The sequence below is a fragment of the Micrasema longulum genome, unplaced genomic scaffold (assembly GCF_059751315.1).
Source record: "Micrasema longulum isolate JH-2025_06_02 unplaced genomic scaffold, ASM5975131v1 h1tg001060l, whole genome shotgun sequence".
In the NCBI taxonomy this organism is placed as follows: Eukaryota; Metazoa; Arthropoda; class Insecta; order Trichoptera; family Brachycentridae; genus Micrasema; species Micrasema longulum.
The window spans coordinates 335,826-348,456 of record NW_028278248.1 but is presented as its reverse complement, the minus strand read 5'-3'; the positions used below and the strand labels follow the sequence as shown (position 1 = coordinate 348,456).

At 34.6% G+C, this 12,631-nt stretch overlaps 2 protein-coding genes across 2 annotated transcripts in view; both read left to right on the top strand.

Annotated features, from left to right (window-relative positions):
* LOC148277260 (anillin-like) overlaps positions 1-10,195 on the top strand; it is a 96,457-nt gene extending 86,262 nt beyond the window's left edge. Inside the window, exons 15-19 of the mRNA XM_088233136.1 lie at positions 606-751; positions 1,124-1,204; positions 1,494-1,664; positions 2,367-2,576; positions 5,175-10,195. Coding sequence (XP_088089262.1) covers positions 606-751; positions 1,124-1,204; positions 1,494-1,664; positions 2,367-2,576; positions 5,175-5,396 — 830 coding nt within the window. The 3' untranslated portion in view covers positions 5,397-10,195. The remainder of the gene's footprint in view (positions 1-605; positions 752-1,123; positions 1,205-1,493; positions 1,665-2,366; positions 2,577-5,174) is intronic.
* Positions 10,196-11,537: 1,342 nt separating this feature from the next.
* LOC148277259 (PSME3-interacting protein-like) lies at positions 11,538-12,296 on the top strand. Its single transcript, XM_088233135.1, has 2 exons — positions 11,538-11,760; positions 12,184-12,296. The coding sequence occupies exons 1-2, from the start codon at positions 11,664-11,666 to the stop codon at positions 12,294-12,296; spliced, it is 210 nt and encodes a 69-aa protein (XP_088089261.1). The 5' UTR covers positions 11,538-11,663.
* The last annotated feature ends 335 nt before the right edge of the window (positions 12,297-12,631 follow it).

Below are 12,631 nucleotides of genomic sequence, written 5' to 3'. Positions count from 1 at the left end.
TGTCTGAGCTGTTTTTTTTCTACGGGAGTTTATTTTATTTATTGTCTGAATTTACTGATTGTTTAATGAGGAACTTCAGCCTTATAGAAAATTGGATTCGTTTTCTTGCGCGCGGTAAAAATTGGAGCATTAAATTGTACTGCAAAGTTTCCTGAAAATGTAGAAAAAAAATATTTCAATAAAAACGAACTTCTTTGAACGACGACACTAGTTCATATGAATCAACCAATGATAAGAGAGTTATGAAAGATTTTCGGTGTGCTTGCCGTCAATGGACCAATGGCAGAACTGATCGAGAATAAGCGGAAGAGAGCCTCTAAAGTCACATGCAAATCGGGTTGTGGTCCCGTGGCTAGTGTTGCGGATTCGCGGGCCAGAGTTCCGAGGTTCGAATCCCACCCTACCCCAACTTGATTTCAATTTAACTAATATTTTTTTTTTCTTTTAAAAAAAATACATAGTTTTGAGTCATTGACAAGACAAGAGATTGAAGAAATTCTATGTTAATAAAAAAAAATACAATTACAAAAAGTACCACTGACTTAAACTTCCTCATTTGTTACAAAAAACTAAGCTAATAAACGGGTTCGTTTATTTCTTACCAGATGGAGCGCTGGGTCACTATCTGGTGTGCCTGATCAAGTGTCAGGAGAGAGTCATCGCCACTTCCATGATGAAGACCGTTCCGGAATCCTTTTCCGTATCCTTCCCGGACAAGGTTCGACTGGAAGGACTCAACTCTGACTTCAAAGTTTGTACACATTACCGTTTACTGTTATTATTATTATTGGACGACAGCGAGCGTCTTTTGCTGGTGAGCCTATATCTAGTACACATGACTTATTTACATATTTTTGATTAAGAAAATAATGTGTCCTCACCAGGGTAGGGTAGATAACTCATGCCGGGGGCACTTTATAATATTATTATTATTTTTATTATTCATTATAGGCAGGTAGCCTTTGCCGATGAAGTTGGCTTAAGTATTGCTCGATCTATAAAAGCTAAGATACTCGTAACACCATCTGTTGGAGAACAACGAGAACTTATTAAAGTCCACCATTGACAAAGCACTTTTTTCATGTATAAATTTTTTTCATGTTGTCTTTCCACTTATTTTTAGGTGACAATAGAAGTATATGCCCTCCAAGCTTCCAAGGAAATTCTTCCACATGATGTCAAATATCACATTGGGACCAAAAAGGTAAATGCTTCATTTATTTACTACGCCCAAAGGGCATTTTGCATAATATTGAATAATGTAGTAAAGAGTTTTCCAATATTTTTCTCTATGTGATTGGTTGAGGTATTTAAATTAAGAATATTTCTGCGTTTTTTGGGGGTAATTGACGTTTGGTTTTGATTGGACAGCTTGAATTGACAGAACACTGTGCAAATTTAAAATAAAATCCGTAAATTGTGGCTCTACCCTTTTTTCCTTTTCTAAAAATTTCTTTAAGATATGTCTCTAATGATATGATATCTCCTTCCAGAGTGGCAAGCTGACGACGCCCCGCAAGGGGGCCAAGGGCGCCGACCTGAGGGGCCCGCTGCCCATGTCCCCAGGGGGTCCCTCGGCTGTGAGGGCTCCGGCCCTCCAGCCACATGGCTACTGCATCTTCGGCCACAGCCAAGTCAGCAGGACGAGCTTCTCGCTCAATAAGGTAAAATATGTGGCCCAAAGTGCGATCCTTGTGGTACACCCGATGTTACAGTAAATTTACATCACAAAGAAACTCCTGAAACATTATTATATATCCTTATAACTCTAATTCCCATAATTGAATTCCTCTTTTTTCCTCGATCCTCTCCTATCTCCTTCCGAACTCCTTACCCATAGCCGTGGTCCCGAACATGTGTTTTTGATTGATCACAAATTGAAAGAATTGAAGTGAGGGGTACATTGCTCTCATAAGCAAAACGGCAGCTTTTCGGCAAAAATCACAAAATAAGTTAAATATGAGTGTAGCTGACGCGTTACCGACGAGTTAGTGGGTCCACCACTCTTCACGAGGTCGTCACTTCCGCTGTTTGTAAGGCAGCAGAAACCGAAAAACGAAGCACACACAGATTTCACTGGCGGCGTGGAACCGAAGGTCGAAGCACAAACACTGTTTAACTGCAGCGAAAAGCCGATTTGATTAGTAGTCCTGAAAAGGACTTTTGATTCCAAAGAGAGCGCCGCGGTCGGGATCCGTAAGATGAGAAGTTCAGAAGTCGAATCCAAGGGGCAGGAAGAATAGTCAGTATCGGCGGAGAGTAGAGCGGGAGATGATGATGAGTCACTCCCAATGATCGTGATCGTGTTGAGTCACTCCCAATATATTTATCCGTTTTTCAAGTGATTTCTTCCTCTTCTTTCCCAGGCTTCTCAGGGCGGCCCTCTCGAGGGGACCGTCCGAGTGTCCCTGGTGTCGGACCGCGCGGCAGTGGAGGCTCCCTGCCGTCCCCCGCTGAGGGGCTTCCTCACCATGTTCGAGGAGGCCGGCGGCTTTGGGGCCTGGCACCGGCGCTGGTGTGTGCTGCACGCCCAGGACATCAGCTACTGGAGGTATCCGGATCACGAGGGCACCAAGGTAATGAAAACACTTGTAAATTATACTGCAGACAAATTTAAAATCAACATTGAGAATCACATGATAACCACTATATTATTTTAATATAATATAAATATTATTTTTGACCGTTTGTAGATTTACAAGTTAGGGTGATGATACAATATATTTATATACCACTAATGGGTGTTTTAAAGTTACAAATAAATCAAATAAATGTTTCGATACAAAACTATCAAACTTCATGGTTTATCAACAATGTTTTGAGTATGTCCAAATGTTTGTAGAAAGGCTGGATTTCTCTCCCTAGGGAGTTATTAAATCTAAATTTATTACAACAGAGAAGGAAAACCTTTTTATAGTAAAAAAGAAAATATGTAAAGTACATTTACGGAAACTGGATCTACGAGCCCACTGCGTGATATCGCATGATTGGCCCATTTCACACCACAGCAAAAATCTACAAGGCGTGATAAAATGAACGTAGTTTTGCAGAAAGCAGCCAGCCATAGAAAATAAAAACTGAGATAATAGCACTAGAAAAGAGTGAATAATCAAACCTACACAACACGTGCAATGTTTTTGACTCTGACAAATGATAAACAATGAGTACATTAGTTTTTTTAAATATGACAAACAATAATCTAATTGTGTATTTGACCATTTTTGACGACTTTTCAAGTACCTATGATTTTTCTAGTATTTTGGGTGTTTTCTGGAGATTTAGAAATGTCGCTTTTGTGATCGACACTATTTTCAGAAGGTGATTATTACAGTTTTTTTTTGTATAAAAGCGGTCTGGCTGTTTTAGCAGAACATAGAATTTACCTTACTGCACCCGATGACGTCAATATTTATTTTTTTCAAAATTGTGGACTGGCCACATTCTGAATAACTACGTTCAAATACAATACGGTGGATTGATATTTATTGTTTTACAATTATTTACTTATTTAATGCCTGGCAAACGCAATAACCAGTACACCATGAGACCGACTAATCTACAGGCGATTTTCTCTTGCGGGATTTCCACCTGGGAGTACTCACTGAATTTAAATAAAGATTTTGATAAAATTATAATTAAAATCTCTTGTTTAGTTTTACTATATTATTTTAGTAAATTAACCAAAGCCTTTTTATTGATATTTTTATCAAAATTATGGCGTTCAAAAAAAAACATTAATTTTATCAAATTTAAATATGCACAAACGAAATGAACATAGTTATGCAGAAAGCAGACAGTCCACAATAAAAAAAAAAAGAGATTTTGGTGTTATCAGATGCAGTAAGGTCAGTTCTATGTTCCGTTAAAAACAGCCAGGCCGCATTCTCATACAAAAAAACTGTAGTTATCACCTTTTGAAAATAGTTTCGATCACAAAAACGCCATTTCTCAATTTGCAAAAAACACCCACGGCACTAGAAAAACCTTACGGTACTTAAAAAATCATTAAAACTGGTCAAATAGGTAGTTAGATTCTTTTTTGGAATATTAAAAAAATAATGATTTCATTGTTTATCATTTGTCAAAAGTCGAAAATATTCCAACTGTTGTGTAGATTTGATTATTCCCCCGTTTCACAAAAGTATTATTATCTCAGTTTCACTCTTCTATGGCGGGCTGCTTTCTGCATAACTACGTTCAAATGTCGATCCACCCTAATTTTACCCTGCTGTTCAGAAAAAGATGTGTGAAATTATCTGTCAAATATCACGCAGCTGGTTTTTTTTATTAGGAAATTCTTGTAATAATGAACAGACCCTAGTTCATTTTTATTAATTTTTTGATTTTTGAGAAACTTTGTCGTTCAATTAACTGCTCTAATTTTTTACTGCATGTAAGAAAACATTGTTTATATCCGATTTTCCATAGCATTGAACTTATTCATTATTATATACGATCTCTCGGTGTGGTAAAACTATGTACGATAGATGCACAAATGTTTAGATCCGTACATTACTGAGACAAAATCAAGAAAGGAGCTCTGCGCTGGTTTGGACATTTAGAGGGAATGGACAGCGAAAGAACGGCTAAGAATATTTACAATGCGAATGTTGATGGATGCAGAAATAGAGGAAGACCGAGAAAGACATGGCATGACCAAATCCAACAAATACTTAAAGATGGACATGTCAAAAGTCGGAATAATCGGCGCGCGTGCATGAGAAGATGTATGAATGTAGAGAAAGCGAGATCTGTATGCAAATATAGAGTGTTGTGGCGTTCTATCCTCTCTGCCTACCCTTACGGGGAAACGGCGTGATGGTTTGTTTGTTGTATGTATGGTGACTTAAAATGAAAAGTTTTTGTGTTCATCACTAAAAACAAAATTTTGAATCCCCCTCCACGAATACTACCAAAAGCCATGCATTCAAATCATCACGACTTGTCTATTTTTGTAGCATTCATGGAGGACAATACAAAAATCCTGATTTTAAAGTAACCCAGTTGCAGTAATTACCCCACGATATTGTGCTATGTTTTATCTTTGTACCGTTATGTATTATAAAAACGCAAATTGCATTGTGTAGACAATATTTAAACTTCTAATCTGATCCGAGGTGAGGCAAACCTGCCCATTCTTCCCATTTATGTTATTCATTCGAATTCATTTCCAGCCGCCGATGGGCACGATCGAGCTGGTCACAGCCACCTGCGAGCGAGTGGGGCCCGCGCCTCGCGACGTCTGCGCACGGCCGTACACCCTGCTGCTGCCGACCGCGGAGGCCTACCCGCACACGGGGACCCACCTGCTTGCCAGCGACACCAGGCCCGAGAGGGACCAGTGGATGGAGGCAATCAACACCGCCCTGCAGGACGCGAGAGACGCGCAGGACTGAAATCAAAATATTGTAGTTATATCGTCGGCCGACGTGCGTTGTCGCCAATCCGCTTAGAGTACTTTGCTTTTACAATAAAACTCCAATTATCCGGATCAATGAGTGCCAGATGTTATCCAGGTATGCAGAAATCAGGATAATTGGATTAATCGTTAAATTAAATAAAGTTTTGAAATAAAATGCAATATTTATTCTAAGATCACATTTACAAGCAGCGAGGTCATTTTTTTGAGGTTTTATTTCCTGATAACGATCCGAATATTTAGCAATCTGGATGTCCGGAGTTCAGATAAACGGAGTTCTACTGTATATCTCAACTGAAATATCGATCATTTCATTAGTCAAATAAGAAAATAACTATTCAAACAAATGATTTAACTAATTTATTTTGTATGAAATCACTAAAATAAATTTCTGATGCTGACCAGTGTTAGAATAATGTTTTTTTCAAAGATAAGTGCCTACTGTTTTACACAAAAGAAAGTTTGACAAATGAAGGTACAATGTCGAGTGCTTCGGGGCACTCGAGATAAAGTTCACTGGTTCTCATACGACTTCAGGCGCACAGGTGGTTTAAGAATGCTGTCGCTTGTCAATTTTCATAAGTCGTACACAATTCCAAGTCCAAAATAAGGCCCGTGTATTGATTTCGTCCTTGGTGTAAATCTTGACGCCTGTTTCTAGATTGGCGATTCTGTACACTGGCTGGCGATATAGATAATATTAAGTGCTTGGCAATATATTTTTTAACTTAAATGCGCTGATGTATAATTTAATAGACGTGTTACACGTGCATACTAGATGGAATTCAATTAGTGGATTTGCCTTTATTCTCTAAAGCTGTGGTTTCCTAGTAGAGCGGTGCCGTCATCCAGCGGCCGTCATATAGCGGTGGATAACCTCAATCAAACATTGACTGTACAATAGATAGAGGGAGTTTCTTAGAAAGCCGTAATTGTAAGCAGAATGTCAAACAGCGGTGCCGTCATCGCGGTACGAAGAATTTGGGAACGTTTTTTTCCGTGTAGCGGTGAACATTTTTGCGTCTGAAAATGATTGCAAACGTGATTTGGACTGTCAGAAATGGCCAAATATTGATTGATTTTGACTAAGCCAATTTTTGGCCAAAACCAAAATTGAAACTTCGGTCTGTCACTAATTTATGGTAACTAGTTACTCTGAAATAAATTACAAACTAAGGAAATATGTAAATCTCTTTCTTACATGAATGTTTGCATGTGTATTGTGATTTGCTATATCTTTTTTTTCTTCAAATTGTTTTAGGCAACCCAATATTTAACATATTACAACAGAGATGAAGAACATTTAAGAGAAGGTAATATAGAAGTCCAGGCATCTACAGAGCTTATGACCTGTCAATGGCTGGTTTAAGTTGCCACTTTACACACTGTGTAACATTCACCATTCTGCCCATATTTGAACATCTATATTCCTTCAATTCTTTCATCTGTTGATGTTTGTGAAGTTAAAGAGCTGAAACCTTTATTTACGCGAGTGAGATTCGTCTAATTAAATTATTTCACCTACATTATTATGTTTTTTACATTTTTTACTAGGCAACCCAATATTTGCTATATTTTTGTTATTAGTATAAAAATATCGTGTCTATATATTATACATCAGTGCTCTAGTGTATGTAAAAATGTGTACATACATCAAATGGAATTTTTCTTAGTATTAATTGTCTGAATTTTGACTTTCAATGTATGAATATTCAAAACGAGATCAACAATCAAATATTATTATTACCATATACACTAGCAGTAGGATGCGTGTTCATTTAATGCACTGTGTTTTAAATATAGAAAATATAAATTGATACATTATAAATCGCGTGTTTGTCCAGGCAGTTTTTGAACCCGTGTTTTTGATGGCCAATCCATTGCTCCACAACTTGGTTTATCACGATCTTCTTCCTGCGCTTGAAAGTGAAGGAGGTACTGTCTAATTTGAATAAATGGCCTCTGAGATGGCGGTTATTATTCATAGCAAACATTTTAACTTCGGTACATTATAATGCTTTGTTGAGATTTTGAATGCTTCAATCAAGCGTCGTCTCCATTCTTATAGTCCTTAAAATACAGCTTGATTAGAATGACATTTGTCAGAAAAAGTGACGACATAACTTTGTTGTAATGTCAAAGGAGTTATTTATATTGACACACGAAAAATCATTAGTATCTGGCATGTTTAATTATTTTTTTGCTTGACACATAAATCAACATATTAATGTATATGTATTAATATAAAATCAGCTTTAAAACTAAAAAATACTAAAATAAACTAAAATAAACCTAATTATTAACGATGTTCTTACAAGGTTACATCATTTTGCAAAAACGTTCTAACGTTTCTAGATGGGACAAATTGATTGAATAAAAAATAATTCATTTGATGTTGTTCATAAAAAAAGTATAAATGTCTTATTTTTTGGTGAATAATTGTGTTAAACACACTATAATAGGCTTGTTTTTGCGTTTTTTATTTCAATTCTCGGAAACAGAGATTCATGATTGCATGAAATAACTGATAAAATCGATTCGATCAGTGATCAGTAATTTCCTATCACTAATGAAATTAGTTTGACTGCTGTCATTCTAATCAAGCTATATTTAAGGACCATGGGTAACTTGAAAATCAGCCTTTTTGAGTCAACCGCTTAAACTACATCTTTGTATCCTTCTCCATAAATGCTACAAATAGACATTAGACAATTTGATTTGAATGCATCACAACTTATCTACTTTTAGCATTCATGGACAAAGATACAAAGATGTGTTTCAGTGGTCAACTCAAAAATCCCGATTTCGAAGTTACCTAGTTGTAGTAATTACCCCACGACATGTTTTATTCCTTAGATAAAGTACTATTTTATTCGCCCTTCTTTGGACTTTCTCCATTAATTCTGTCTTTCTTAAATTAAGGACTCCAGATTTAGTAGACATATTCCACGTGTGGACGAACATACGATTTATAAATTTTTGGGGAGACTGTTTTCTTACTTAGGTATAGAAATAATACTTTTTTATTATTTAATTATCAGAGTATCTTATCAAATCTACTAAATAAAAACTATCGAAACCTAAAAATTAAAAATTGTACAGTTACAAAAATCTTCCAAACTGTATTTATTGATAAGATCGACTGTCAAAAGGTTAGGAGTTATGCCACAAATTAAAATTTAAGCAAGAGTCAAAAATAGTCTTTTCTAATGAATTTTTGAGTTAAGTCTATTTTACACAATTCGAAAATGAGATGGTCAGCTCAGAAGTGACGTAACCCACAAAGAGGTATAAATGGACTTAAACATTGGAAAGGTTCCATAACCATGCTTTTTTTTAACTAGATGCGGTTGAGCGCACTTTTTCCCGTTCATTAATATATTATGACACTGGTCGCACCATTACCAGTTTAAACACTCTTTAGCTACACGGTAAAACTTTTGTGGGTAACATTACTTCTGTGCTGTCTGCCTCAAATGTACTACTGTTCATTTTAACAAACAGAATGAATGAAATTGATCATATTCACAATTTTATATTTGTACTTAAGTTTTTTTACTAAAAGTGCAATGTACACAAGAATTGTTTTTTTCTTTTATGTAATGGAAAACGTTAATATATAATATGTATTAAATCTTTATAAAATTGTGTTGTGTTGTAATTTTGTAAATATATAGTCTGAAAAAACGGAATTGTAGTTTAGTATGCAGTTTTATGCGAAATGCCACAAAAAATATATAATGGTGAAAAACTTATACTTTGTTTATTTATTTATACAAATACATATATACATATTATAAAAAAAAAAAATTACTTATCCCTAACTCTATGAGGCCAAGAGCCCTGTGTTGAGTTGAGATACAATATAATGGAAAGTGGAAGCATGCACAGTATTTAACAATAGCAAAATTAAAAATTATTGCATAAACATATGTATTTCAATAAACATCTGGACGACACGTTAAATAGTATATAAATCTGTGCAATATCTCGCAGCAGTCTCCTGTAATGGTCTCTTCCCTTAGACAAAATCCAAACTCGTACAGAATTAATTGATTAAAAAATATTCCAAATTTCATATTGATAGCCAATGTACGCCATCACTAAACATCGATTGAAAGAATATTTAAAAAACATGCGCAAATCGACAATTTGATTTCATGTTATTATTAAAATAGTTATTTTCTTCTTTTCGAATTCTGGCCGACTGATATGTCGATATACTTAAATTTATAAACATTTATACATACCTGTCCATATGGTGGCGTAATGATTGGCATCTTTGGTTACTTTTTATGATGTCACAGGTCGAATTTCTGACATGTTCACCGTAAAATATTTGTTTGAAAAATGATTTTTCTTTGCAATATTTTATAATCCCTAGTCATGTGCACCTGTAGTGCAAGACTGATCACGATGCTGTCATGCGACAAGTAGTTGAGATACGCAGCACTCATACCAACGCAGTGTTCTATGTACCATTGCAATATTAAAACTATACAATAATAAGCTCCACTAAACAAAATGTGTTTGGATATCTTTGTTTAAAAAGTGACTTTTGTGGCTTAGCTCTTATTAACTTTTAGAAAGTTTTATCATGGTGTTGGGACCAATATATATTTTAGATTTTTCTGCACTGTAAAATATGGATTATGTGTTCTAGAATTAAAATAGATTTAGTTAGTATACTTACTAACATAAAATATTTTTGATTTTATTATTAATATAACAAACTGCAACTATGCTTAACTTGAAATAATAAAATAAAAATGTATTCTAAAACAAAAAGAGTGTTTTTATTTCAATGGCATATAATTAAATACACACGTTACAATCACGTAATGGATGGCATTTCAATTCGCCTTCATTCTCTAACAGACTTTCTTTGTGATCAGACGTGATGCTATGAAGAATAATTCCACCAGATGCGATTAGGAAATGCTTTTAATACTGGATGTGTCTTTCTATATTTATTGTGAAGATTTTGGATTCGGATTTTTTAAAAATGAATAAAAGAATACCGCCAATCCAAGCAAGCAGGCAGTAACAAACATTAAAAAAGTTTTGAGAAAAAAAGGTTTTATGAATTTGGTATTTTTTAGCTTATATTTATCAAAACAGTTGGAAAGATGATTTAGAAAGATTACAATAGGGAAATGCCACATTAAAAAAAAAAGTTAAAGAAATAAAGGTATATGAAATACTGCCCAGTAAAAAAATATTTTTTTGCTTATAAGAAGCATAAAAAATACTTTTAAATTAGTAATTTTAAATTCCGGCAAAACGGTTTAATTTAATTGCCCACGCCCCTAATACGTCACCATTCATGTTAATTTGTTCCTGGCCATAGAAATTTGTGTAGAACAATATCACGAACCTTAATGTCACAACAACCAAGGCCAAACACGTCGCATTTTTCTAGCAACGTATTTTTATTATTTTATTTTCTTTAAAATTTATGTATAAACACATTTCTCCACAATATCCATATTGATTTTGAAAATACAATTAATTATCGTAAATCCATTTCATGTATTTTTATCGGTATTTGTAGTATGTGATATTTCCTTATTATTTATCAGATGTCATTAAAATAATATATTTTAAAATTTTTGCCAGATACTGCTTTTTAGCTTGGAAAGGCAAAATAATTTTATTGTAAAAGCAAGTGTTTTTCAACCTTTTTTAATACGCGACCGCCTTGCGGGTAAAAACAATATCTCGATGAGCTCCCCACCACCGGGATAAACATTTGTTTAGATTGAGGGGGTCGTGGTCTCGAGCAAAGCCAAAGTTTAATAAAATTATGGTTCCGGGGGGAGGGATTGGGTTGAAAAACACCGACATAGCTTTGCTGCAAATATAACGCCTTATTCTGCTAATAAATACAGGCACATTTAAATTTTAATATTGAGATATATTTCCATTCAATTTTGTTTTTTGCTACAGTTATTAGTAAGTGTTGGAGTTAGTTGGCAAAACAATAAACAATTAAGTTCGAGAAAATATACATTTTTTTAATTAGAAAAACACCCCATGAAAAACCGTTAAATTCAGTCTACGTGTAGCCCCTCGGAATCTCGTTGTTTTATAACCACAGATAAAACAGTTTTGAAGTAGAAATAAAAAATAACAAGTCTGGAAAAAATCTGTGGAAGGTTTTCTGATCTCTTTCTGTCACGTTTGTAAAATTGAACATTTAAAAACATATTAAGTAATTAGGGTATTTGTTAAATTAATTAAAATGAGCTCGGGATTCATTTCTGAGGCGGAGATCGCTGAAGCCAAAAAGCGCAGACAGGAAGAATGGGAAAAAGTAAGGACAGCGGATCAACCAGAAGGTAACGATTTGACATTTCTCAACATTGTTTTTAAAAATATTTTTACAATATGTTGTCTACAATCCCGACGCACAATAATATGAATAATAAAAAGTATTACCTACTAGTCGTCCGAATATAATATTTTGATAGAAAACCTACATTTAAAGCTTTACCATAATTTATTTATTACGTAGTATTGAAGAAATTGCACCCTTTGTTTGTACCAAACATTTTAGCTTATGGAAAAATATGCTTGATGAATCTGTGATATGGAATTTCCTAGAAAAATAGTGTGTTTCAAAATTAACAGAAATTCGTATTTTGCTTAAAATTTTATTAAGAGGATATGCGGAAACAGAGCGGTTTGACAAATACGTATTTGAATATAGTTTTTCTGTCACTGTCAATTAAAAGTTGCGGTTTTGTTTTTTTTTTCAATAGAAGCCCCAGAAGAAACATACGACCCGCGTCCCCTGTACCAACGCTTAGAAGAACAGAGAAATAAAAAAGAAACTGATTATGAAGAAGCGCACAAACTCAGTAAGTTCAAATAGTAAATATTTATACAATAACAATGCGTCGCGCCGTTTCCTGTAGGCGTAGGCAGAGGATAAAGTGCGACACGACTCTAGTTTTACACACAGATCTTGTTTCCTTTTCATTAGTGGTTTTTCTCATGCACACGCGCCGATTATATTTTCAACATTATATTTTCAAACGAGTAGTGTAATATTAAAGATGGACGTCTGTCATGTAGATAATTTCGAGCTAGCTTTACTTTTTTGTACTGAGGTAGTCTGCTGGTAAATTTTTCTCTTTGGCTCAAAATAATTGTTTTATATAATGAAATTAATCTGATTTGGTATTTTTATGTCACAGTACACCATGA